The sequence below is a fragment of the Anabrus simplex genome, chromosome 2 (assembly GCF_040414725.1).
Source record: "Anabrus simplex isolate iqAnaSimp1 chromosome 2, ASM4041472v1, whole genome shotgun sequence".
NCBI classification, from domain to species: Eukaryota; Metazoa; Arthropoda; class Insecta; order Orthoptera; family Tettigoniidae; genus Anabrus; species Anabrus simplex.
Window position 1 is genome coordinate 1,055,490,473 of NC_090266.1, and position 25,095 is coordinate 1,055,515,567.

At 38.2% G+C, this 25,095-nt stretch overlaps 1 protein-coding gene across 2 annotated transcripts in view; it reads right to left on the reverse strand.

Moving 5' to 3' along the window:
* Nucleotides 1–2,508: 2,508 nt before the first annotated feature.
* LOC136864685 (leucine-rich repeat flightless-interacting protein 2) overlaps nt 2,509–25,095 on the reverse strand; it is a 337,500-nt gene continuing 314,913 nt past the window's right edge. For both annotated transcript variants that reach the window (XM_067142000.2, XM_067141997.2), the window contains one exon: nt 2,509–7,378. In XM_067142000.2, coding sequence (XP_066998101.1) covers nt 7,268–7,378 — 111 coding nt within the window. In that variant the 3' untranslated portion in view covers nt 2,509–7,267. The remainder of the gene's footprint in view (nt 7,379–25,095) is intronic.

Sequence of the window (25,095 nt, forward strand, 5' to 3'; positions counted from 1 at the left end):
TGTATCGGTGCAAAAATGTGCTTCTCACTTTCACTAACTGAAGCAAGCAACCTAGTTCCACCAATAGTTGCATTCTGAACTAGGAATAAGATATAATAAGTACCTACTGAACTTTTACAACTTTCATCTCTCCATCTCTTATATCACTGATTGATTATATTAGAAATAAATTATCTTATAGGACAAGTTCTATACTGTCAGTATAATTAGCTGCAGCATACTACGATGAGGAGAAAACGCACAAGATATTATCTGAAATCCAGTACCTCAGATACACCAAAAGAACATTTTAATATTAAGGGCAATTAAAGCTTCACAAAATGTAGCTAGTGAAAAGCAATTTGATTTTAGATTGCCTGGAAGAAAGAGATGTTTATTATTGCTCTATATCTCTTTCTTATGATACTATCATAAAATAATGCACAACAGTTGAATAAAAAAAAAATAAAAAAAAATTTGTAGCAACATTTTACTGCAGTAAATTGCACAACTGAAAATGGTAACAGTACATAGCAATCCAGGGAACTGAACAGGCACCATTCTGACACATGCTTGGCGAAACCTGCATGGTTAACTTGTACAGCATTGCTACAAAGAGGAGTTGAGGATAACTAGATCTACTGGAATGGAATGAAAAGTTATCACAGAAAAACTTTTGTTGCATGGACTTCCCATAAATCTCAAAAAATATTGCAAGAAATATATTATCATAATAAATAAATTCAATGACACTTCCTTTTCATTACATACACAGCTACAGAAAACAAATTACAAACAGATGGTTAAAAAAAACACTCCACCACAGAAATAACTTTGCTTGTCACTTCTCTCTTTCTCACTCTCTCCCCCATTTTTTCCTTTAAACAACACCAACGTTCTCAATATTGTTAGTTCTACATCTTAATAATAGAGGCATAATTGGCTTAAAATGCAGTAGGAATTAATAGTATTAAATATATCTATTAGATTTCAACAGTTCTTTAAAATTTGTCCACACAATCAAACACTAACTATCCACTTAATTTCTTTGCATTAATAATGTTACTGGACAAAACATGTCATTCTGTCAAATAAAAAATAAATACTCTTTGTAAAGGAGGAAGCAGTAGTCTTTCATAATGCCGTAAAATTTAAAGGAAAGAACACAAAATCATACCTCAGAAGAGGCTGTCAGCACTGTTTTAACTTCTCCGTAAATGGACTGCTTTCATTTACATGCAAGTTTTGTCACTATTAATAATAAAAAGTTTGTGTCAGAAATAAAATTAACCTAACTACTTCACAAAGTCATAGTTAGGCAACAATCGAAGGGAAGGTTCTGATTATGAAGTATGTTACAATATAGGCCAGATATCACATTTGATTGACAGTAGCTAAACATTTTAATAATTGTTAACAGGGCATCCACAGAAATTTCAGAAGCAATCAGGCCCCCCCCCCCCCCCATCCTCATCTTAGCTTTCACAAGAAATGATATTGAAAATTAAGTATAAATTGGATGATGTTCAAAATGCTCCAACCTAGGAAATCATAGAATATGTGAAAAATGTAGCATCCTCTTCTCTCTCTTTCTCACCTTACTGTATATTTACCTGTCCTCTTATATGCATCATTTCTATTTGGAATTATTTACCTGACCATAGGAAAGATCGAACATTCAAAATATCTCCAACAAGACACCAATATACTTTAGATACACAACTGGTCACCTCTGCATAACATCACCTGTTTCTCATTCTATTTTATGTTTCTCCAGTCTTGAACAAATCATTCTCCTAGGTTTCTCTCTCTTCTTCACTGATCATTATTTTCATTTCCTAACAGCTAATTAATCACTCTCAAGTTGAAATGAGAACATGTTCAACTACTCCCACAATATATTTCAATAATGACACACACTATCATAACATCTGCTACATCATAGTAACCATTGGAGGGAAAAAAGTAAAGAAAACAAACAAAAACACATGGATAACGGCATAAGGAAAACTCTCAACATAGAATCTACAAGCACGTTTCCACGCCACAATATAAAATAAGTAAAACAATTTATCTCAACTATACCATTGATATTTACTCAAGAGGACTGAAGAGTTGACAATATTACTTCGTTACTAACAAAATAAAATTTCATTAAAATCTGTTTGTTGCTACCAACAGCTTTATATGAGTACAAATCCTGAACATTTGTGCAATCATTTAAACTTCACCTATAGATTTTGCCAGCTATCTCAACTACACAAGACTTGCATAAAACCACCACCTCCAATAAAGCAGCACTTGGGAACTCCAGAATACTAATTTATCATTCGACAGAGGTATAAAATTGCTTTTCATGATGGATTACTCTCTTCAACCACTGGGTGGTGGGAAACCTGCATTAAGACCATCACTGAGGAAATATCAATGCAGCAGTGTGCAAGTTGTTGCATCTGCCAAGGAGGACTATTAACCCCTCCCAAATCGTAGATGGAATAATCCGACAATGAGTGTTGCAATGAGTGTAGATGTAATATTCCGCGTGAGGCATAGTCTCACTCTGTGTCATAGAAGGAATATTCTGCACTGCTCCGAAACCTGTTGACAGACAGGTCTAGTGCTATGTGTCTTCGAGTTCAGGTTCTATATCTAATGGAGCACATCTCTGGACTTTCTACGTGACATATGACTATTGTTCTACTCAAATATGGATTAATTATCTTCAGCTTTGTCAAGTAATGTGCTAGCTTCAAGAATAAACATTGCAACATGGAATCATACAAAGTGAGCACTTCTCGTGTTCACAAAATGTTGGATAATATAAAAGATGTTTCTTTCTTTTTTTTTACTCTTTAGAAGTTGCTTTACATTGCACCAACACAGATAGGTTTTATAGTGATGATGGGACAGGAAAGGGCTAGGAGGTGGAAGGAAGCATCCGTGGACTTAAGGTACAGCCCCAGCATTTGCCTGGTGCAAAAATGAGAACCCAAGGGCAACCATCTTCAGGGCTGCCGACAGTGGGGTTCGAACCCACTATCTCCCGACAGGCAGGCCTACTGTTCATGCTGGTTAAATAGACATAAAAAATATAGATCCTGGGTCCACAACCACAAAACTGTTCACAATGGCATTAACTCATTCCACTACTCTTCCAGAATATTTTACCATTGATACCCCTTCAACTGAATACAATTTGTCTGTGAGTACAGATATTTTTACATCTAATTTAGTATATTTAATGGAGAATAGCTTAGTAACATCGAAGCTAAATGTAATATGGGGGCTGCAAGGGAAACCTGAATGTGGAAGGTGGATGATATGCACAGGAAGCAGTTCATAGAATGAAGAGCAGATGGTAGCAGTGTGCAATGAATGTTGTTGCAGCTACCTACCAGTACACAGATGTATTACGAATTGTGACTAATGTACCATGGATTGGATCACTGTATCGATTCAGTAATGTGAAAGGAATCAAATATCCCACTAACAGTGTTGGGATCACCTGCTATTGACTCATTGTGTTAAGGACCTAGTGACTTTCTTGAGGAAAGCAGTTTCGAATTTAAGTCATGCCAAGAATTGAAGAAAGTACATTGCAAAATTAAAAACATTACGTTTCTCAATATGGAGGTAAAGGGTTCAGTACAGATGGAGCTATACTCCAATGTAAGATATGTTAAGTGAAAGATGGTGCTGAAAAGAATTTTTCTGCGGACCAACACGTAAATAGTGAGAAGTACAAAAAAGTCAACAGCAGCTACAAGGTGAGAGAATAGTACTTGAGCAATGTTACTCGGTCAAGTCCAACTTAAAGGCTTGCATTTATTGAAGAGCTCTGTGATGCTCCTCTATAATACAAAGTTCCATATGTTCTTAGAAGAACATACTGGAAAGCCCATACCAAACTCTTCTCCTCCACACTACAAAAAATGTATGAAGGTAGATACTCTGAATAAACAATGCTGGTGATTAGGGCAAAAGATGGAAGTACAGACTCACTAGGACGCACGCTACATTGTTAACATTGTGGTAGGCATCAATTTTTTTTCTTCTTTCTTACTTTATTCAGCTTATCTCAATTATTTCTGGGGTCAATGGGGCAACCCAAGCTCATTTTGATTTTGGCTTTGGGTTCAAGGCCAGATGTCCTTCCTGACACCATGTAATTTTGAGATGAAGAGCTCAACCCAGGATCGACTGGAGTACAAACCTCAGACTTCCAGGTGGGATGCCCCTTACGGTAGGCATATTGGTGAATTCCAGGTGAATGTTTTTTAATTAACTGTGAACAGCTGGAAAAAGTTAATTTTTCAACAGTTAGTAAAATGTTTGATAAATCATTGAGCCTGTTATACCCCAATGGATTGCACAGCTGTCAGCTTGCATTCGGGAGATGGTGGGTTCAAACCCCACTGTCGGCAGCCCTGAAGATGGTTTTCCGTGGTTTCCCACTTTCACACCAGGCAACTGCTGGGGTTGTACCTTAATTAAGGCCACAACACCTATCTGTGTCGGTGAGACATAAAAAATAAACAATGACATCAAAATGACAATGTACTGCTATTGTTGATCATTGCTGCAGCATATATAGTCAAAGCTGCTGCTTCTCTGCAAGCTTTGTACTGAAATATAGTGCACATGAATAGAGCTGATGAAGTTCGGAGTCAGTTCCCAAATACTGGCCGGCTTATATGATGTATCAAGAAGATCTTCCTTAAGGCACCTTCTGGTGAAGCATATTTCACGTCTGAAGTTCCTGAAGGTCCTTTGTTTCCTGCTCCAATTCGAACAAGATAGGGGACCTGGCTAGAAGCATGCAACTACTACTCTGAGAACACTGATGTGGAAGAACGTTGACACATTCGACAGCAGTGATGCATCTTCTATCAAATATGTTCAAAAACTACTTTCTAAAAATGACACTACAGGTAAGCTTTTGTACATAAAGTCGAACTTTGGATTCCCACCTGGTGCTATAACCCACACAGAAAAATCAGGAGTTCATTCAGTAGAACAAAGAGACCCAATGAAAAATGTAGAAAGTGCCTTAGAAAAAAGAAAACAAGGAAGTGGGAAAGGAAACAGAAAATAAAATGACTTTGGCTTTAAGGAAAACTAAAGGATTTGCCACAATATGTTCAACTGTTGATGGTCTGTCAGATGATCAATTTTCTCTCTAAGAACTACCTGGGAACATACAAGCTAGTGACTTACTTCAAGTATGCTCCTCTAGTGTTGACGGAAGTTGAGAGAAGCGTCTGAATATTGAAATCTGCACCCAGAGATTTTCCTTTGACAATCTATGCTAGTTATTTGTTGTGCATTGCAACGTAGGACTGGTAAAATAAATACCTGATGTTTGCCTGTAAAAGAGCATTTTTGAATCTACAGAGCATTTGTAAGAAAGCATTTTCTTGTATTTTTTTGTGCATTAAAATTCTAGTCCTGTTAATTACTACTGACATATAAAACGTCTTAAGAAACTGCTTATTCCAAAAAGCAGCAATGGCCTAGCTAACCAAACTCTACCCTAATACTCCCATTTTTAATATACACTGTATTACAACATATCTTTATCTTAATTTTCAAAAAATTATGGAGGAAGTTTCCCCAATCATAAAACCACCTTTCAAGAAAGCAACACTATTTTCTGACTTCTGCATTTTAAGAATGTGGACACCCTGTTTAACTTTCAGCATTATATTATCATTGTGCAGGCAAAAACCACTATTTGACAACCTTATTGAGAAAATACTGACCCACAGCACATCAAACGTTGTAGTATGAACATTTTAATGTTACTTGTACAACGTACAACTTCAAGAGACAAAGGCTTCCTAACCAGAATTGTAAGTTGCAATATATTATATAGCAGTTTTCCCACATGTAGCAATATTATACTGAAAAAATGTTACAGATTTTTCACTATAAATGAAAAACAACAACAGGCAAGTTTAACTTTCTTTAAATATTCAGTATGATCTTGTCTGTTCTATCTGAACTGCAGTCCACTGCATGGTTGTGAGCTTTCTTGGTGTAACACAGACATTGGATTCTCAAATTAAACTGTGACCAATGTGGAATCAGGAATCCTCAAAACCCTTTCCTTTAGAAACTATGCATGAGCATAAGGTAAAACAATATGTAATTAAAGATCAAAGCCTTGAATGACAGCATGCCACAGAGTAATTTTTAATCATCTATTAGTGGTTGCTGATGGAGCTTAAAGTTAATATTAAAATTTATAAAAACAATGCATGCTAATGAAATTTGTGCAGTAGTGCATCAGCAGATTACATAAAAAGGGAACTTGGAAATTATATAAACAATTATTACTGAAAGGTCTTCAGTACATGTCTTTGCTTCACAGATATGGAAGTTATGTTCAAAACGGGGTAATAACCACAATGGATGCATTCAGATTCTGTTTTCTATCACAAATGAAGATGCACACATAATAAATGAAACATGCAGTTCTTATAAATTTAAATTCCCTTAACAATGATGATTTTCCTTTTCTTCAAGTTCTTCAGCACTCCAAACACAGGAAATTATTTTTTCAAGAAGTCACAAGGGCTTTCAATAAGGTATAAATGTAAGACTTTTTATGGATGTGGAGAAACAGCATCCATAAAGGTCCACACATTTATGTGATGCAGAAAAGCACTTAATACAGCCCCCACTAACTACACGATAAAATTGCACTAGGTTCTTAGAATGAGAGCTTTACAGGAAAAGCATGGCATTCCAGAAGGCTGACTGAGAAATCTTAAAATATATCCAGTATATAGTCAATGTACTTGGCAAACAACTTGAATCAGTTGCTGAGAACAAGCAACATGAGCAACTTCTTATACTGAAATATTCAGAAATATGTAACATGAGGGGAAACTCAACTCTGCTGCAGATCATCATTTTAACTATCTGCCTTCTTTCAAAATGCATACATACAAAATATTACAAATTGAATATGAAGTAACAATGATATGATTAACTCGAGGCATAAACTAAATGAACACAGGCAAAAACGGCAACTACAGTAATTTAATATAAAAATGAGAAAAATATGCATTAATGATGGCTGGAATATTAAGGACTGGCACTTATTATGAACAATACAATAAATTAAATTTAATTCGATGGTTCATTTAAGCACGAACATTAAGTTTGACCTGCCATTTCATTCCCAATCTCTCACGTCCTTACCAAAGTCAATAAATGGGAGAGAGAGAGAGGAGCAGAAGGAAGAAAGGTACAAATGCTTGTAGGAGAAGATGCATGATCCTCAGAGCTCCTTGAGGAGAGTAGACTTCGCATTTTTCAGTTTATCCAGCCGCCGCTGTAGGTGAGTATTGGAAGTCTCCAGTTCTTCAACACGAGCCTGTGCTTCCCGCAACTACAACAGAGATCATTATCATATAAACATGAGGAACATAGTATGTACAACAACACCAATACATGCGTTTAAATCTTTCTATATCTAAAAACGACATGCAGAGATATCAAATAGGTAATAGATATTATTTTAACCAAGTGTATGGAGATGGGGATGGAGCAAGCATGAGGGAAAATTGTAATTAGCGAGCTATTATTTCATAATCAAAGCTGGAAGAGTAGTATTGATAAATACCTATACGAGAGTGTACATGTAAGTTATATTTTTAAAAAACTGTTTACCCTTTGGTTTGGTTATGCAGGTGTAAGGGGTTCAAATGATTTATTGCAGTAGACTAAATCCAAGATGATATATTCCAGTAGTTTTTTACAAATTACTGTACATTCCAAAGAACTGTTAGATTAATATTTAGCTGGAATGATAACACTGGACTCCATCAAGCAAAGAAGATCTTGTCAGGATGCAATAGAAGAAAAGAACAATGAATCCCTCTCAGAAGATGATTAATATTCCAGTTCAAAACTCGCCAAGTTTACTCATAGTGCTGGATTTTATTATAAGGTAAGGGTGCAGGCTCCAGGAGAAATACCATTGTATTGAAGAGACTGCATGCAGTATGTCGGGATGATTCTACGAGAACTTGCATAATAACTAGAGCTAGGTTGCAGACTATTCACTCAGCACTCATAACCTTGGGAAAGGCACCCTTCGAACAAAGAGGTAAATATGGAACTAGGCCAAACCAAATGCGTAATTAAATAGAAGCTCTTGTTGAAGATCACATTAGATCTTTCAAATCCCGACAAACTCACTACTCTCTCCCTAACAGTCAACACATATCCTATTTGCCAGACAATTATATAACTCCCCTTAGGATAGTTTTCATGATCAGTGTATCAAGCAGATATCTTACTTTTATTGACAACAAAATAATCTTCAGAAATCTCAGCACTTCTTGAGGTATGTTTCCATTTTTTCATTTTCAGTGCATTATTTCATAATTTGTACAAAATATTTCCATGCAGTGAAGTATCTATGTTCAATTAAACATTCAAACCAGTTTTCTGCAATATGACTTAAGTTACCTACCTGTAGTACTAAAGTGGCAATATCTTTCTTCTTGGCAAATATGTCTTTATCCAACTTCAAGGGTATCCTCAACCATTCATCAGAAGCACAAAACACACATCCTGATAGAATAAACCTGACCCATAGCACAATAGGAAAGGTAAGGTAAGGTACGGGTGTATTCTGCCCGAAGGCAGGTCTCAACCTCCGCAGAGGTGTGCCTGAGCTGGAGTTTACATACCGTAGGGTGGCCAGTTCCTTTCCGCTCCTCCATTCCCTTACCCCCACCAACAGCACGTGGCAATCAATCCAAATTTTGACCACGTCCAATGTTGCTTAACTTAGGAGATATCACGGGATCCAGTGTTTCAACACGGCTATGGCACAATAGACTGCACTCTAAATACTATTACACACTACAGTTTATGTTTATAGAGATGAAATTTTGCTAGTAGTTAATCAAGTAATGTCTGTAATTTGTAAAATTATCGTGTTCATGTTAACATTCCAAACCAATCAAATGAAACCCAGCACACGTAAATAATGAATGGAATAGAATTATGCTCATTAAAAAAAAAGAAACGATTCTAGAGCAAGCCTTAAAAGTGTAATAATGCTGATCTAAATTCTGACTTTTGGGTTTGTACTTCGTCATGGCCAAATGGTTAGCGTGCTGGCCTTTGGTCACAGGGGTCCCGGGTTCGATTCCCGGCAGGGTCGGGAATTTTAACCATCACTGGTTAATTTCTCTGGCATGGGGGCTGGGTGTATGTGTTGTCTTCATCATCATTTCATCCTCATCACGACGTGCAGGTCGCCTACGGGAGTCAAATCAAAAGACATGCACCTGGCGAGCCGAACCCGTCCTGGGATATCCCAGCTCTAAAATTCATATGCCATTTCATGGAAAAAATGCATTTGGAAGGTAAACAACTGCTTTGCACTCTCTCTCCCCCTTGGAGACTTACAAGTTGAACATCAGCAGGGAAGCACCTGACCTTAACATCATGCAACCACTTTCTTTCCATTCTCTCCCTCTTTGACCACCCCTTCATCCTCCTTTACCCTGCAGAAGCTTCTAGATTTCTCTCTCTCTCTCTCTCTCTCTCTCTCTCTCTCTCTCTCTCTCTCTCTCTCTCTCTCCCCCTTTCTTTAACCACCATTGAAGGTTTCAGCTGAAAATTCTGGATTTGTGTGAAGTTTTGTTTATCTAATTTGTAGTCTATCACACAACGTGGTAGGCTGCTGTTCTCCATGGCACATACAGTTCCTTTTAAATTAACAGAAGACACGTTATAATCAGAAAAAATGAAAATGTTACAAAAATAAGCTACAATTTACTTGTATACATGTCTCGTGTATCAGGAGGATAACAACTCTAGATTACCTTTTCTGAAAATATCCCGTGCTAATTAATCATACATTCTAAAGTGTTTCCTAAACTGCAGTTGGAAACTAAGATATTATCTCAGTCATTCCCTCATTACTGCATTCATTGCCTGTCCTTTCACCTTCCTTTAATTTTCTTTTCCACAGTTTTCCTAATGACAATTTTCATATCCTTTGTTTTACTCCAGTCTCTGTTTAGTACCAATAGTGAATTCATTTTTCATTCCACAACTACCTTATTTTCTTTTCTTATAGCTTTATTCAAAGTTGTCCCTTTCCTGCCATCTGTGGATCATCTGAACTGTGGGAAATATGATCAATATTGATCAGTGAATTCCATCAAAGTTGAACTGCACGTGACTTCAAAGTGCACCCTATTATGCATACAACAATACACTATTCTAAATATAAAAAACATTGCAGTCAGCTACTCCCACCCACAGTAGGAAGCTTGAACTAAGACAAAATTCTTATACAGTGTGTGTTTTCACTGCATACAGAGGGGAATCCCTTGAGTTTACAATGGTCGGGCTTATCCCATGTGCCAAAGTTTCCGAACTTTTAAAGAGAAGTGAAAGTGACATTTTAGGTGAAGATACTGATTATGCTCAAACATAATCAGTGACCCAGGAAGACAAAGACAATAGTAATTTAGTGCCAGTGAATCTAGGGACAGCAGTACCAAGCACATCTTACAGTGGGCAAAGCACAACATACATCACCTGAACACTAAGTGCAACCATTCAGAGGTCAACTGGGGCTTTGAGAGGATTTTGACAATGTGTTGGATACCTTTTCATTAGTTTTCAATGATACGGTTGTTGATCTAAATGTAACTTAGCCAGATAGGCAGAGAAAAAAATTAAGGAAATCTGTGTGCTTCTGGGACTTATAATGCTGATGGGTATTGTACATCAGTTTTTTTTAAATTAAGGATGCCTATTATACTAAAACTCACCCTAAGGAATTAGTTTAATAAGGATGACTTCCTTAAAACACTGATTTTTGGATAAGTGATCTCAAGGATTTCCATACAAAACAACCTTTTTTAATGTGTAAAATGAAAAACTGATGCATATAGCACGTATTTATACTGTATATTGTTTATAGCTTTAATAAGTGTGTGATCTAATTACCAAATATCCATGAATATATTTTATGTGCAAGTATTTTGTGTGTGCCACTGCTACAGGTGAATAAATCATTGGACCTCCCACTAAACTACTCCATCTACTCCACATCATGTCTGGAAGTCTTGGTAAGTTGTCCTGAAAAAGTAATAATGTAGTGTTATTGGCTTCACATCCCACTAACTACTTTTACGGTTTTTGAGGATGCCAAGGTGCCAGAATTTAGTCCGACAGAAGTTCTTTTACATGCCAATAAATCAGACACAGAGCTGATGTATTTGAGCACCTTCAAATACCATCGGACTGAACCAGGATTGAATCTGCCAAGTTGTCCTGAAAATGTTATTAACACATTCACTCCCAGCTCCCTCTGCTGGTATCTAATCATACAGCCCAGCGATTTTTTGATGCCGCCCTGACTCACTAGGCAAAATGTAACACATGACTAACTTCGTATCACTCCTATACCATAAATCCTAAAAATCTGAAAATTTGTACATACCTTCACAAGATTATCCAGTAGGTGACTTAACTATTCATTATATCACTTAGTGCCACTTGAATTCCAACCACGCACTTCAGAGATATTGGTACTGACGTGTTTATTTAGATTCACACTTCCCACAACACGGGAAATTACCCCATTCTGTATTAAATGTTCATCTGCCCACTATCTATGGGAAAAGTGATATACTGTGTCATATAACATATATATGAATGAAAAAAGTTGGCACACATTCAAATCTAAGGTTGGATATGGTATTTAACACACATGAAAGTTAATCTGACGAGGGTCAGATATGGGAGTGAATGTGTTTGATTATGTTGATTCATTCTTGAGACTTCCATTATTGAGTCACAGTGAATTTTAGTACCGCCAGCAGACAGATCGACACGGAAATTAAATACAACCTTAAAGGGTTAATTACTCCCCTCAGTAACTATTAAACTATTTCATTAATTCCCCATTTCATTAATATTTCAGTTTTTTTTCTCTTTTACTTCACAGAATTCTGATAATGACCCCCCCCCCCTTACATTATACTCGGCCCAGATTATTTTTCAGTGCCCTTTACTATTTGCACTACCTTTCATGCACAACTCCTTATCTTCCCTATATAAATCACTTTCCCAGCACCACCCAGTAACCTCTCTTTTCTTTTTTTTTGGCGTAGATATCTTACCCCTCGAATTTTACCTCCTGACCCAGCTTTTAGTTGCAATACTTAACTACTCCTGCAACAATATATCTGCCTTCTTACTGATATCTTCATACGTCATACACCATTATTTGCAATGCAACTATGTAACACACGATTTTATGATTGAAAACGCCTGAAGAGCTTAATTACGGTACTTATATTAAATTCTCAGTCAGCGAAAATAAACTATGATTCCCAAGCAAGAACTTAATTTTTGATATGAAAAGTCACAGGTGGCTTGCAGTGGTATCGCAACGACGCACTAGCTGCCAGCATCCTGGAGAGGTGTGGCATTCCGACTGATGAACCCACTGTCATACTGGGGAAAATAAGCTGATAATTTCACAGATGAAAAAGCCTAAAGAACTTGAATACTGCTTCTTCATATGCCGTATGAAACCTGAGACTTCTGACATTCTACCAAAAAAAACATTTTCCACAGCTGAAATGGAGGGTAGTGTATCAGAGAACGCTTATCTGCTGTTGCCTACATTTACTCATTTTGCTTATAATTGGCTCATAAACTCTACCTCCAAGCAGTTGCTCTCCCAACTCATGGGATCACAATACCTTGTATTCTCGTTGTCCTTCCTGCCTGCTGGCATGCTATATAACCACAACTGCTTCTAACCTATAAACTATAAAATAAAGATCTATATTTCTAATATAGTTAAAATTTATGCCATCCCTGGGAGAAAAAAGAAAAATCACTCTAGATCCTGCATCTTTTAGGATTATGAAGTAAGTACTAGTTCACTAAATGACAATTTTGCCTCAAAATTATTGGTATTTAGGCAGCATTAATAACACAACAGGGCCGATGACCTTCGATGTTAGGCCCCTTAAAATACCAAGCATCATCAATAACAGAACACTACTTACAGAAAATTTAAAATACTCAAGTGATTACAAGAAAAATTTCACAAAGTTAAACTACCTGTTGCTATTTCTTGACGGATGCAGTATTTTTGTATCTGTCTCCTGGCACAGGCCAGGGTAAAGTATAGACTCTACCAAAGTATCTGTCTCATTTGTGGCTGTGACAACATGGAAGCTGTTGAGATGAGTGGTTCTGAGCAATGACAATCAGAGCATGCCCAGTGCACCAGAATTCAATGAAAGGCACTACTCATAGGGTCAGGACAATATTTCTGGAATAGCACTTTCTCGCTCCGTGAGGAAAGTAATAGGAAACTACCTCGCTACTCATTCTGTCCAGCAAGCCACATTTTGCACCAACATCTATTTTTTTGCAGTTTTCCTATAACAGCATAACCTCCAGTGGTGCTAAAAGATGATTCAACCAGCTTGTGGACTGATACTTGACAGACAGACAGACAGACAGACAGACAGACAGACAGACAGACAGACAGACAGTGCGATTTAGGTCACATAACTGTCAGCTTGCATTCAGGACATAGTAGGTTCGAATCCCCACTGTCGGCAGCGCTGAAGATGGTTTTCTGCGATTTCTAATTTTCACACCAGGCAAATGCTGGGGCTGTACCTTAATTTAGGCCACGGTTGCTTCCTTCCTACTCCTAGGCCTTTCCTATCGCATCATCGCCATAAGACAGGCAGTACTTAAAAAAGAGCTGTAACAAGAAGTATAAACAAAAGATACTGAAAATGTTATTGGATTACTGTTCAAATAATAATAATAATAATAATAATAATAATAATAATAATAATAATAATAATAATAATAATAATAATAATAATTTTTTAACAATTCATTACTAATAAGTAATTGACAAGCTACAGTTTTTATTTTTATTTTTACATAAGATGGCAATACTTCAGTTTCTTTGCTTCTAGCTGTTTAACACTGCATGATAACAGGGAGATTTTTGGTGATGCTTGGACAGGAAACAACTACGACTGTGAAGGTAGCAGCCATGGCCTAAATGAAGGTACAACCTTGATGTATGCATTATGTAAAATACACAACATAATCAGGGCTATTAAGAGTGGGGTTCAAATCTGCCATCTTCCATATGCAAGCTTATAGCTACAAGATGTGTACTGGTGGCCAACTCGCTCAGTATGTTAACATTTTTTTGTCAAAATGCAATAATGGAAGAGAGACATTTCATGTCTCTTAGAATGGTATAAATACTTTAAAATTTACCATAAATTACTTTGAAAGCTATTGTTTGTTAAAAAATTCCACAAGTCCATGGAATCATCATGAGTGAACTTTCAATCTCTCTGTGAATGAAAACATTAATGAAAAAATAGTCACCTTAGTTAACTACTGCACTACATGCCTGATTAAAAGCAAACTGGTCAATTTCCTCACAGGAAAAACATAACTTATGTTAGACACACCAAACAATTTACCAGTAATTATTTAAGAAAATTTTAGTAGCAATATGTATGGAATGCTACTATTATTGGTAAGATCTTATAGGGCAATTCCTCAAAATCAGGGTGGTTATGGACTTTATGACATATAAACTGAACGATGACAGCAACAAAGAAGTGGTTCAAAAAAGTGTAAAACCTTGTCGAGTATTTTATTAACCTTCTCGGAAAACTAGTACAGGCCTACTGACCTTGGCATTGGAAGTTTGGTATTGATGTTTCATGTTGTTACTTTGATGTAACAGTTGTAATACACTGTAGGCATTGCAATTATGAAATCAGTACCTACACATGCACACTGATACAATTCACAAATAGTTTTTATATGTTAGACAAGTTCATATTTGCAAGGCAATACAGTTTAAAAAAATGTTATCAGCAGGACAAAGCTTTTACTGCTTATTTTGAGAAATACTGAAGAGAATAATAGGAAGTCACTATTTACATATACGAGTGATAATTTAAAAACTTACATTAGATCTGTACCAAATGATTTTCTCTTTATTGCTTTCATTGACTTAACTGCAGATAAATCAGTTTAAAGGGAGCTCTTCATATCTTCACAGAGAAATTTAATAAGCAATTAATACCAAAATATGTTCTTTAGAGACAAGTAAAAACAATTTTTCTATATCTTTAAATATGATGGGTAAGAAATTAAATATGAAATGGAAGGTCTGTTGTTGCATTTTGGAACCTCAAGACAAAAATAAAATTCTCCTACATATTGTAATATTCTTGTAAACTCCAATGCAAGAGATGGACTGTCACAACAAGGTATGGTTAAGAAGCAGAATGGACAAGGGAAATAAAGCACACCTCCCCCCAACCCTCTCCCCATTTTGCTACTTTTGCCAGGTTAGTGAGGTATCAAGCAGATTATGATACAGGCAGGGCACGCTCAAAAAGCACGCCATGCTTGAAAGACAGACCCATTATCTTAGAGACAGCTTGAGCTGGTCAAACTGGTGACTCAGGGCGATCTTAGCAGCTTCAGCTTTAGCCAGTCTCTGAGACAGTTCACGCACCTGGCACAGGACAGACAAATAAAAGCCTTCTACAAGTTCCTACTGGCAGTAGCAATACACTCTACTAAGCTCACTTATAACAGCATGTTTGTAACAGCAAAATGTCTTCCAGAACAAAACTGCAAGGATACTTTTCTATCACAAACAATACGGAACAGAAATAAAGAGAAAAAACATGCAATAAATATATCTCAATCGAAACATTCCTAATCTTTTTTAGAGGAAAACGAAAACAATGTAAATTCTATATGACAGATGCTGTTGTATAGAATTGTAATTAAATCATCACATTAATTCTTCTCTTCATTTTAAACAAATGTGCACCATACAATTCAAATACAGGTACATGATAAACAATTCTGCACTGCTCTTTTGAAATGAAACCTTTTTGGAATTGAATTATTTACAAGCAAAACTACATTAAAAATAATCTAAAATAATGGACATACAGGAAAATCTCTCTTTATGGACTTTACCTAGTAGTGTACACTCCTGCAATGCAGACAGAATTTTATGTCTCAAAATAAATCATACATAAATAATAATTAATGTACCTCTTTTTTTTAACACACACTGTTGCAGAGGCATTCAGTCCGAAGGTATGCATACACTCACTCACTCACTCACTCACTCACTCACTCACTCACTCTGTGTGCTACACACATCTTGGGGTTACAGACCTGTGAGAAGACTGAATTGCACAGTAGTGCCAGGACAAGATGGGTCCTGAAAGGACAGGGCTGAGTGGCCACAGATGGACAGACAACCCCTCCTGGCCTCACTGAAAATTATGGGGGTTTAGCCCTATAATTGGTTGAGCGAAATACATAGTTTTGTTTCAGCAAATCATCTGGCATCAACATTATGTCACTAAGCAATTGCATGTCCTTACTTGATAATGAAAATGCCATTAAAACAATGTTAATACAGTAGTTGAATTACAAAGATTTCGATGCACTGATTTGTTCTAGTGGTCAGTGTTGCATGTCAAGAATTATGAGTGATGGTGAAAATGAAAACCTACAACCTGTTTTCCAGTCTTTGACCGGGTCAGGGATGTAATGAATAAACCATATAGGCTATTATTACAATGGGGTCACCACTCCCAAGGTGATATTAACCCCTTCGGTGGCGGGTTTTGGCAGACCTCCTGTGCCAGAAAAGTGAGGTTTTTTCGGAGGAATTTATTTATTTTTAGGAAGCAAGGAATGAGTAACAATTATTAAGGGAACACATTCATATATTATTCAAGGTTAATAAAAACTTACTTTACACTCTATTTACACTTCTTAGAGTAGGCCTGTGATATAGTTTCATAAAATATTGGTGTTTTGAGTAGGGCCTATACTGTCCTGTGAGCAATGCATTTTTATTTCAGGCTTTTGTATTATTCCCATCAGCAATACTAACGCAATAAATTGCCAAATTTTGTAAGAGCTTCTTTTTTCCAAAACTGTACCCTTCCATGCGGAGATTTATTTACAAGGTTTTCAATGCACTTTTAGCATAGGGCCAACGAATTTTTTCGGTCACTGTCAAATTTACAACTTCATCTGTTAGAATCAGTTCAAAACAGTCAATCGCACTCACCTCTGGTAATAAGCTAAGCCTCACACCAGGATTTCCCGTAAATTGAATAAAATTAGTTCACACACTATCCCCAGGCTTACACTTTTTCCAAACGAATGTATATTCAACATCTACCATCACCTTAGCGTCTGACGTAATATCTTCTTCACTTTCACTAGAATTACTAAGGTCATCATCTGAAGAATCAATAGAATCATTATAGCTACTATCAGAAATACTAATGTCACTTAGTGATTCATCTTTGATGTAGTTCCTTATTTTGTCTTCAGACAAACTTCTCTTCCGTTTCGCGCTCGCCATTTCTGTTTACCTCGTCAGCTGGCCAGAGGTTGTATATGTAAAGTAGAGAAGATAAGGCATATTTTAAGCCAGACGCTACGTGAATACAGCTGGAAATCCTCCCGCCATCTGTTGAGAATACTTGAAAACATTTTCCCAAACGATTAGAGTACCCGAGAAATTATTGGGCGATCGCGAAATGAACACTGCAGCTAAACGAGAATTTCTCGGGCGGTGACGTTATGGGCAGGCGTGCGCCACCCGAGAATTTCTCGGGCGTGCCACTGAAGGGGTTAATGACTGATAAATGCTATGAAATGATAATGGAGAGAGTTGCTGGAATGAAAGATGACAGGGAGAACCGGAGTACCCGGAAAAAAACCTGTCCCGCCTCTGCTTTGTTCAGCACAAATCTCACATGGAGTGACCGGGATTTGAACCACGGTATCCAGTGGTGAGAGGCCGACGCGCTGCCGTCTGAGCCACGGAGGCTGTGAGTGATGGTATACAAGATAAATGAAATGTGAGGAATTACAACCACTAAAGTCCAAATTACATAGAGTGCAGCGAGTTATGAAGATGAAAGAACATGTACCATTAAAAGAACAAGGCCTCGGGGACCTTTCACTGCATCCATCGACTGATTTCAAGATTAACTTTTCATTATCGCTTCCTTTGATGTGCCCATAGTCCACATATTGATGTGTATTTATTTCCAATGCTCTGTGTTGCTGTGTGTAATGAATGGTCCAAAATGACTACAAGAAGCAAAACAAAATTTGATTCATTACATACAATACAGTTTTTTTCTAGTTATACTATTCTTGGTAGTTTTCAGACACTGGAGTCTAAGTTTCCCTCTTGCCCTCCCTCCTCCTATCTGGGTTTTCATCATCTGCTTTGGCATCCTTCCCTCTTCCATTGTCTTCATATGTCCAAACCATCCATGTCTATCCCTCTCTATTCTGTTGAAAACCTTTTCCACTCCAATTTCCTTTCAGATGTCTTCATTTCTTACTCTATCCTTTCTTATCTTTCCTATCTTCTACCAGTTTTTTTCTCCGCACATGTGGATTTGGTGCAGTTGTATGGTTGGATGCCTTTCCTGACACCATCCCTATGTGGGGGGATCTAATCGCTATTGTGTTTCTGTGATAGACGATAGTGTGGTGTGTTGTCTGAATATGAAGAGGAGTGTTGGGACAAACAAAAACAGCCAGTCCCCAACTGGGAGGAATTAATCAGACGTGATTAAATTCCCCAACCTGGCTGAGAATTGAACCCGGAACCCTCTGAACTGAAGACCTCAACACTGACCAATCAACCATGGAGCCGGACTCATCTTTCCCATCATATTTCTTAAAAATTTCATTTCACTGGCCTGGATTTTCTTTTCCTGTCGTTTTGTCAGTATCCAGGTCTCCAGTGCATATGTCAGTATTGGGCAGTATTCTCTTTTAAACATCACCTTTTTACACTTCATTGGCATTTCCTTCCTCCACATCAGGTTTTTCACGCATTGCTGGTAGAATGCATTCCCCTGTTGAATCTTTTTACTAATTTCCATGTCCAGCGCTACATCCTTCATCATTTTGCTTCCCAAGTACTAAAACCTCGCCACAATTTCAAGATTTTGTCCACTGAGCTCGATAGCTGCAGTCGCTTAAGTGCGGACAGTATCCAGTAATCGGGAGATCGTGGGTTCGAGCCCCACTGTCGGCAGCCCTGAAGATGGTTTTCCGTGGTTTCCCATTTTCACACCAGGCAAATGCCGGGGCTGTACCTTAATTAAGGCCACGGCCGCTTCCTTCCACTTCCTAGGCCTTTCCCATCCCATCGTCGCCATAAGACATATCTGTGTCGGTGCGACGTAGAGCAAATGGCAAAAAAAAAAAAAAAAAAAAGATTTTGTCCCTTTATTTTTATAATTCCTATCCTTTCCCTTTTTCCTCTAGTCAATACCACTGTCTTATATTTTCCACGCTGATTTTCATTCCATAATTTTCAATAACCTCACTCGATATATTGAGTTGCCTTTGCACTTCCTCTCTGTTTTGCTCCCCAGACTACAATATCATCTGCAAACAGCATTACCTTCAGCTCCCTGTCCCCATATTTTACCCGTCTCATTCACAATTTTGTCCATAACCATTATGAATATCAGTGGTGTGGTGACAGCACACTTCCTTGTTGTAGTCCAGTTTCATTCCAAAACCACTCTGTTCCCCCACCATGTGTCTGGCCACTGCTGCAAAAATGTTTGTATACTGCTTGCACAAACTATATCATATGGCTTCCAAATCCGTTCAGTTGCCTTATCTTATATACTTTTGCTCTGGGCACATTATCATAAGCCTTTTCTAAATCAAGGAATGTCATATCACCATATCTCTCCTGCATTCATCTCTCTCTCTTTTTTTCTTTTTTGCTAGTGGCTTTACGTCGCACCAACACAGATATGTCTTACGGCGACGATGGGATAGGAAAGCCCTAGAAGTTGGAAGGAAGCGGCCGTGGCCTTAATTAAGGCTGCCAACAGTGGGATTCAAACCCACTATCTCTCGGATGCAAGTTCACCGCCACGTGCGCCCTTAACCGCATGGTCAACTCGCCTGGTTCTGCATTCATGAATGATTTTCCATTACTGTCTCATACTGAAAATGGTTCTAGTATTGATTTTCCATTTTGGAAGCCATATTGTTCATTTTGCAATTGTCCTTCCACTTTCTTCTCATTCCCTTTTCTAGTACTCTCCCAAATATTTTTCTACCTGATATACAAGTGTGATTCCTCTATAATTATAACAATATATCTTCTTGTCCCCCTTCTTAAATATAGGTATAATTACTCCTTTACTCCAGACATTTGGTACAAAGTTTTCTTTCCAAATACATCTAAATAGCCTACAGAGCCATTGTAGATCAACAGGTCCTGCTGCTTTTATCATTTCCACACATAATTCATCCAATCTGGCTGCTTTCCCCACTTTCATTCGTCTGACAGCAGTTTCCACCTCTTCCATTGTGATTTCACTCTCAGATTCTGTCTCCTCACAATCTACCTCTATCATCTCATCTACGCCACTTCTCACATTCAGGAGTTCTTCAAAGTAATCCTTTCATATTTTCCTTATCTCCTCTGGTTATGTTATTATCTCTTCTTTCCCTTTCACTTGCTTTGAGCACAATCTCTTCTTATTTGCCACTATTCACATCCTCTTCCCACTCTCGTGTAAATCATTTCCAGCTTTCTTCCTTTTCTTCACTTACTACTTTCTTGCACCTTCTTTTCATTTCCTGATACTTTCTTCAGACTTTCTTCCATTTTATCCCTGTTCAATAATTGCCATGCTTTCTTACATTTCACTGCTTCTTTTACCTTCTCATTCCACCTTGTGGTCTCCACCTTTCACTTTCTCAGCTATTCTGCCACAAGTACTCTCTGCACAGCTTACAAATGCTTTGTTTTTGACAGGTCCCATTCAACTTTCACACTCTCTATCTCATTTCTGTGTATGCTTTGTTTCAAATACACTGGTGGAAAAAAATATCCAAACACCAAGAAACAGTTGTGCTAGATTAATGATCGTTGGTAGGCATGTTTATAGATCTGAAAGATGATGATGACTCAAATTACCTGCAAATCGGATTAGTGTGGCACTAGTAGCAGCCCCATGACATTGCACATCGGGTTTGCTTTAAATACGGGCTGTACTGTGCGAGAGCGTTAGTTACCTGTGAGATTGGACTGAGTGAGTCAAGAATGCCTTTACGATGATGAAGAGACCAGTACCAACAGCTCACTGCGGTCGAACGAGGCCATATAATAGGGCTACGTGAAGGTGAATTTTCCTTCCGCGCTATTGGAGAACAATTTGGCAGGACTCTCTCCACTGTGCATGCATGCTGGCAGCAGTGGTCACGAGAAGGTACACTCACAAGAAGACCGGGCTCTGCACGTCCCCGTGGCACTGAGAGGGAGGACCGCCGTATTTGACGTATGGCTGAGGTGCAACGGACTGCGTCTACAGCAGCAATTCGAGCAGCAGTTGGCACCACAGTGATGTAACGAACTGTTCAAAATCAGTTACTTGAAGGACAGCTCCGAGCCTAAACCACAGCCGTCTGCGACTTCAATGGTGTTAAGCGAAAGCTCATTGGTGGATGGAGTTGAAATCCGTTGTGTTTTCTGATGAAAGCCGGTTCTGCTTTGGTGCCAGTGCTGGCCGAGTGTTGGTTAGGAGGAGGCCAGGCGAGTGCCTGCATTCCACCTGTCTGCAGTGTTGACACACTGGACCTAGAGTACACAGGAAGTTCTGGTCTGGGGAGCAATTTTCTATGACAGCAGGAGCACTCTCCTGGTTATCCCACTCACCCTGACTGCAGATGTGTACGTCCATCTGGTGATTCGACCTGTTGTGCTGCGATTCATGAACAGCATTCCCGGGGGGTGTTTTCCAACAGAATAGTGCACACCCCCATGCCGCTGTTGTAACCTAACGTACTCTACAGTGTTGACATGTTGCCTTGGCCTGCTCAATTCCCCCATCTGTCCTCAATCGAGCATGTATGGGACATCAATGGACGACAAGTCCAGCGTCATCCACAACCGGCATTAACCGTCCCAGTATTGACTGACCAACTGCAACAGGCATGGAGCTCCATTCCACAAGCTGTCATCTCCCACCTGTACGACACAATACAAATACACCTGCATTCATCAGTCAGGCGATTGCACCGGTTATTAATGGACTGGCATGGCACATTTGCAAATGGCTTTTCTCACGCGGATATTAACCTGTAGTCTTGTACCTTTAATCAAATATGTTACCTCAACAAATATATTGCCAAAATTTCTGTATTCTACATTCCTCTTTCATGGTGTCTGGATATTTTTTCACCAGCATAAGTTTGGAATTTTTCTTTTACTTCCATATCTTTTAATTTCCATACTTTTATTTTCTTCTTGCTTATTTAATTTTCACTATTTTTCCTACATTCATTTTTGCTATGACTATTCTATGGACTCCATCAAAGGCTACTTTTGGCAAGGCAGTTATATTCAACAACAGTCTACAATTTTCTCTTTCCACCAAGAAGTAATCAATTGCTGTTTTTGTCCTTCTGTTATCCCAGCTATATATTGTAATCTTTGTGCTATCCTTCTTCCTGAAACACATATTAGCCACATTTAACCCGTTCTCACAAAAAAACCACACACACCCATACACGCACCAACTTCTCTCCCTCTTCATTCCTTTTTCCATATCCAAAAGTCCAATTACTTCTTCCATTCCTTTTCTGTTGCATCCCACCATTGCAGTGAAGTCTTCCACGACAGTCATGTTCATCCGTCCATCCATCCAAATAATTTATACAGGACCTAATTTTTAATTTTTTTTTTTTTTGCTGACGACTTACTACAGTACATTTAGATTAACTGTAAGAGGTAGAAGCGACACCAGAGGCTATGTTACGCTAAGTACCCGGTTGTTATAATTACGATAATTGTAGGTGCCCCAGTTTTTTTTTCCTAGTGGCTTTATGTCGCACCAACACAGATAGGTCTTATGGCGATGATGAGATAGGAAAGGCCTAGGAGTTGGAAGGAAGCAGCCGTGGCCTTAATTAAGGTACAGCCCCAGGATTTGCCTGGTGTGAAAATGGGAAACCACGGAAAACCATCTTCAGGGCTGCCGACAGTGGGATTCAAATCCACTATCTGCCGGATGCAAGCTCACAGCCGCGCGCCTCTAACCGCACGGCCAACTCGCCCAGTTAACAGTTTTTATAAATTGCAATATGGCAGTCCTAGTTTTATGCAACGCAAAAGAAAGTACCGACATCATCTAAACTGTTGTTTAAAAAAAAAAAAACTTTCCATAAAGCCTGCATTCTTAAGAGAATCTTACACAAGTTAAGATTTAAAGGGAATAGATGCACATGTATGCAAAAGATATTCACTGAAAGACCAGATATCATTGACTGGATAGGGCAAGATCTGCAGTCAATAAAATTATATCAGAAAGAAGGCAGACGTATGTATTTTAATCCAATGAGAGTTACGTGTATTGGAGACTCATATACAGTGGAACCTTGATTATCTGTTCCCAGATTATTCATTCAAATTACGTGGCCCCACAAGCATTCTAATTAAATCATGTTTTTAAAATCTTGCCTTATCTGTTGATCCTTGAAGACATGATTTCCTGCGTCGACCGTCCACAAATTTCAGTCCCATCAATGCTAAATCTTCCATCAAGCGCTTTTCAAGAAACAGTATTTCTGAAAGGATAGCCTATGGATCTTGGTGTTAATGTCCCGTTGTTGCGGTAATTAGAGCAAGTACTATACTGGGAAAGTGATCTGGCGGTGAACTTGCGTATTTAAAAAAAAAAAAAACACCACACATCGAGTTTCTCTCATCGATTGGCTGGGAGGTGCACCCAGCTTATCTGCCTCCCGTTGACTCATCACTTCCCGTTAAACAGCGCAGCGACAGCACGGGAATGCCCGCACTTCGCAGTTCAGGTCCGTGCTTAGAACGTGTATTAAGTGTTGACCTGTTGCTCCACCTGTTTTCGAGTTGTGACGTGTTACTTTGGAGTATAATTCTCATAATGCCTCCATACGTGTACACGGTAGAGGAAAGGGTATTTATGTACGATAGATATGTGAAAACAGTCTTGCAGGGAAGTCGTTAGGTGATTTGTAACACAATTTTCCGGGTATACGCCCTTCACATAGAGACCGTGCAGCAAATCTTAAACAAATTGAGAAGAACTGTTTCTTTACTCAATAAGAAGCAAAGTGTTAAAAAACATGTACTAAACGAGGGAAAAGTAAATGAAAACCTAGAAAGATTAGAACATATGCCTACAAAATCCTTAAGATGATTTGTGATTTGGACAAGAAGCCAGGGTTTTGAAGAGCTCAGCATGGCGGGCTACGAAAATGTTAAAACTGAAACCATACAAGGTAACTGTAGTACACAAACTTAATTTTCATTAATTTTAATTGTCTCATGTCACGCAAGGATAAAGTGAGCAAAGTGCTATCCTTGTTGCTATGCCGCAGAGTGGGGAGTGATGAGTCAACAGGAGGCAGATAACCTGAGCGCGCCTGCTGGCCAACTGATGAGGGAAACTCACTGTATATATATTACCATTATATCACCAAACATGTTTTTGACACTTCTCTCACGGTACTATATAAGCCACTGGACTTGTAGACAGAAATCTAAGTTGCTCCTTCCTGACACGAGTCTAATACTTTATATGGTCGGATACTTTATTACAGTCTTGAGAGTCTGCTATATGCTTGGAAGCTTTCTCATGTCTAATGACTTGAGATATTCTTACCGCTATGGTTTGCCATGGCTCACTTCCCAAGTGGCATAAGGTACTTTTTTTTAAAAAATGTCTGTTCTCAGAACTTTTAGTCATGAATCTTTCACAGTTGTTGCAGTTTACAATGATGCACTCAATCTTTCTGCACCGTTGGACATTATGTACGACTGTCTTCTCGAGTTACAAGTAACTATTCTCATTTTGGTTCCGTATTGAAGATGACGTATGTCTCGAATATTATTACAATATTTTTTTAAGTCCACCTGTTCAATACAATACAATATAAACCACTATTTCATATGGTTAAAATTTTATA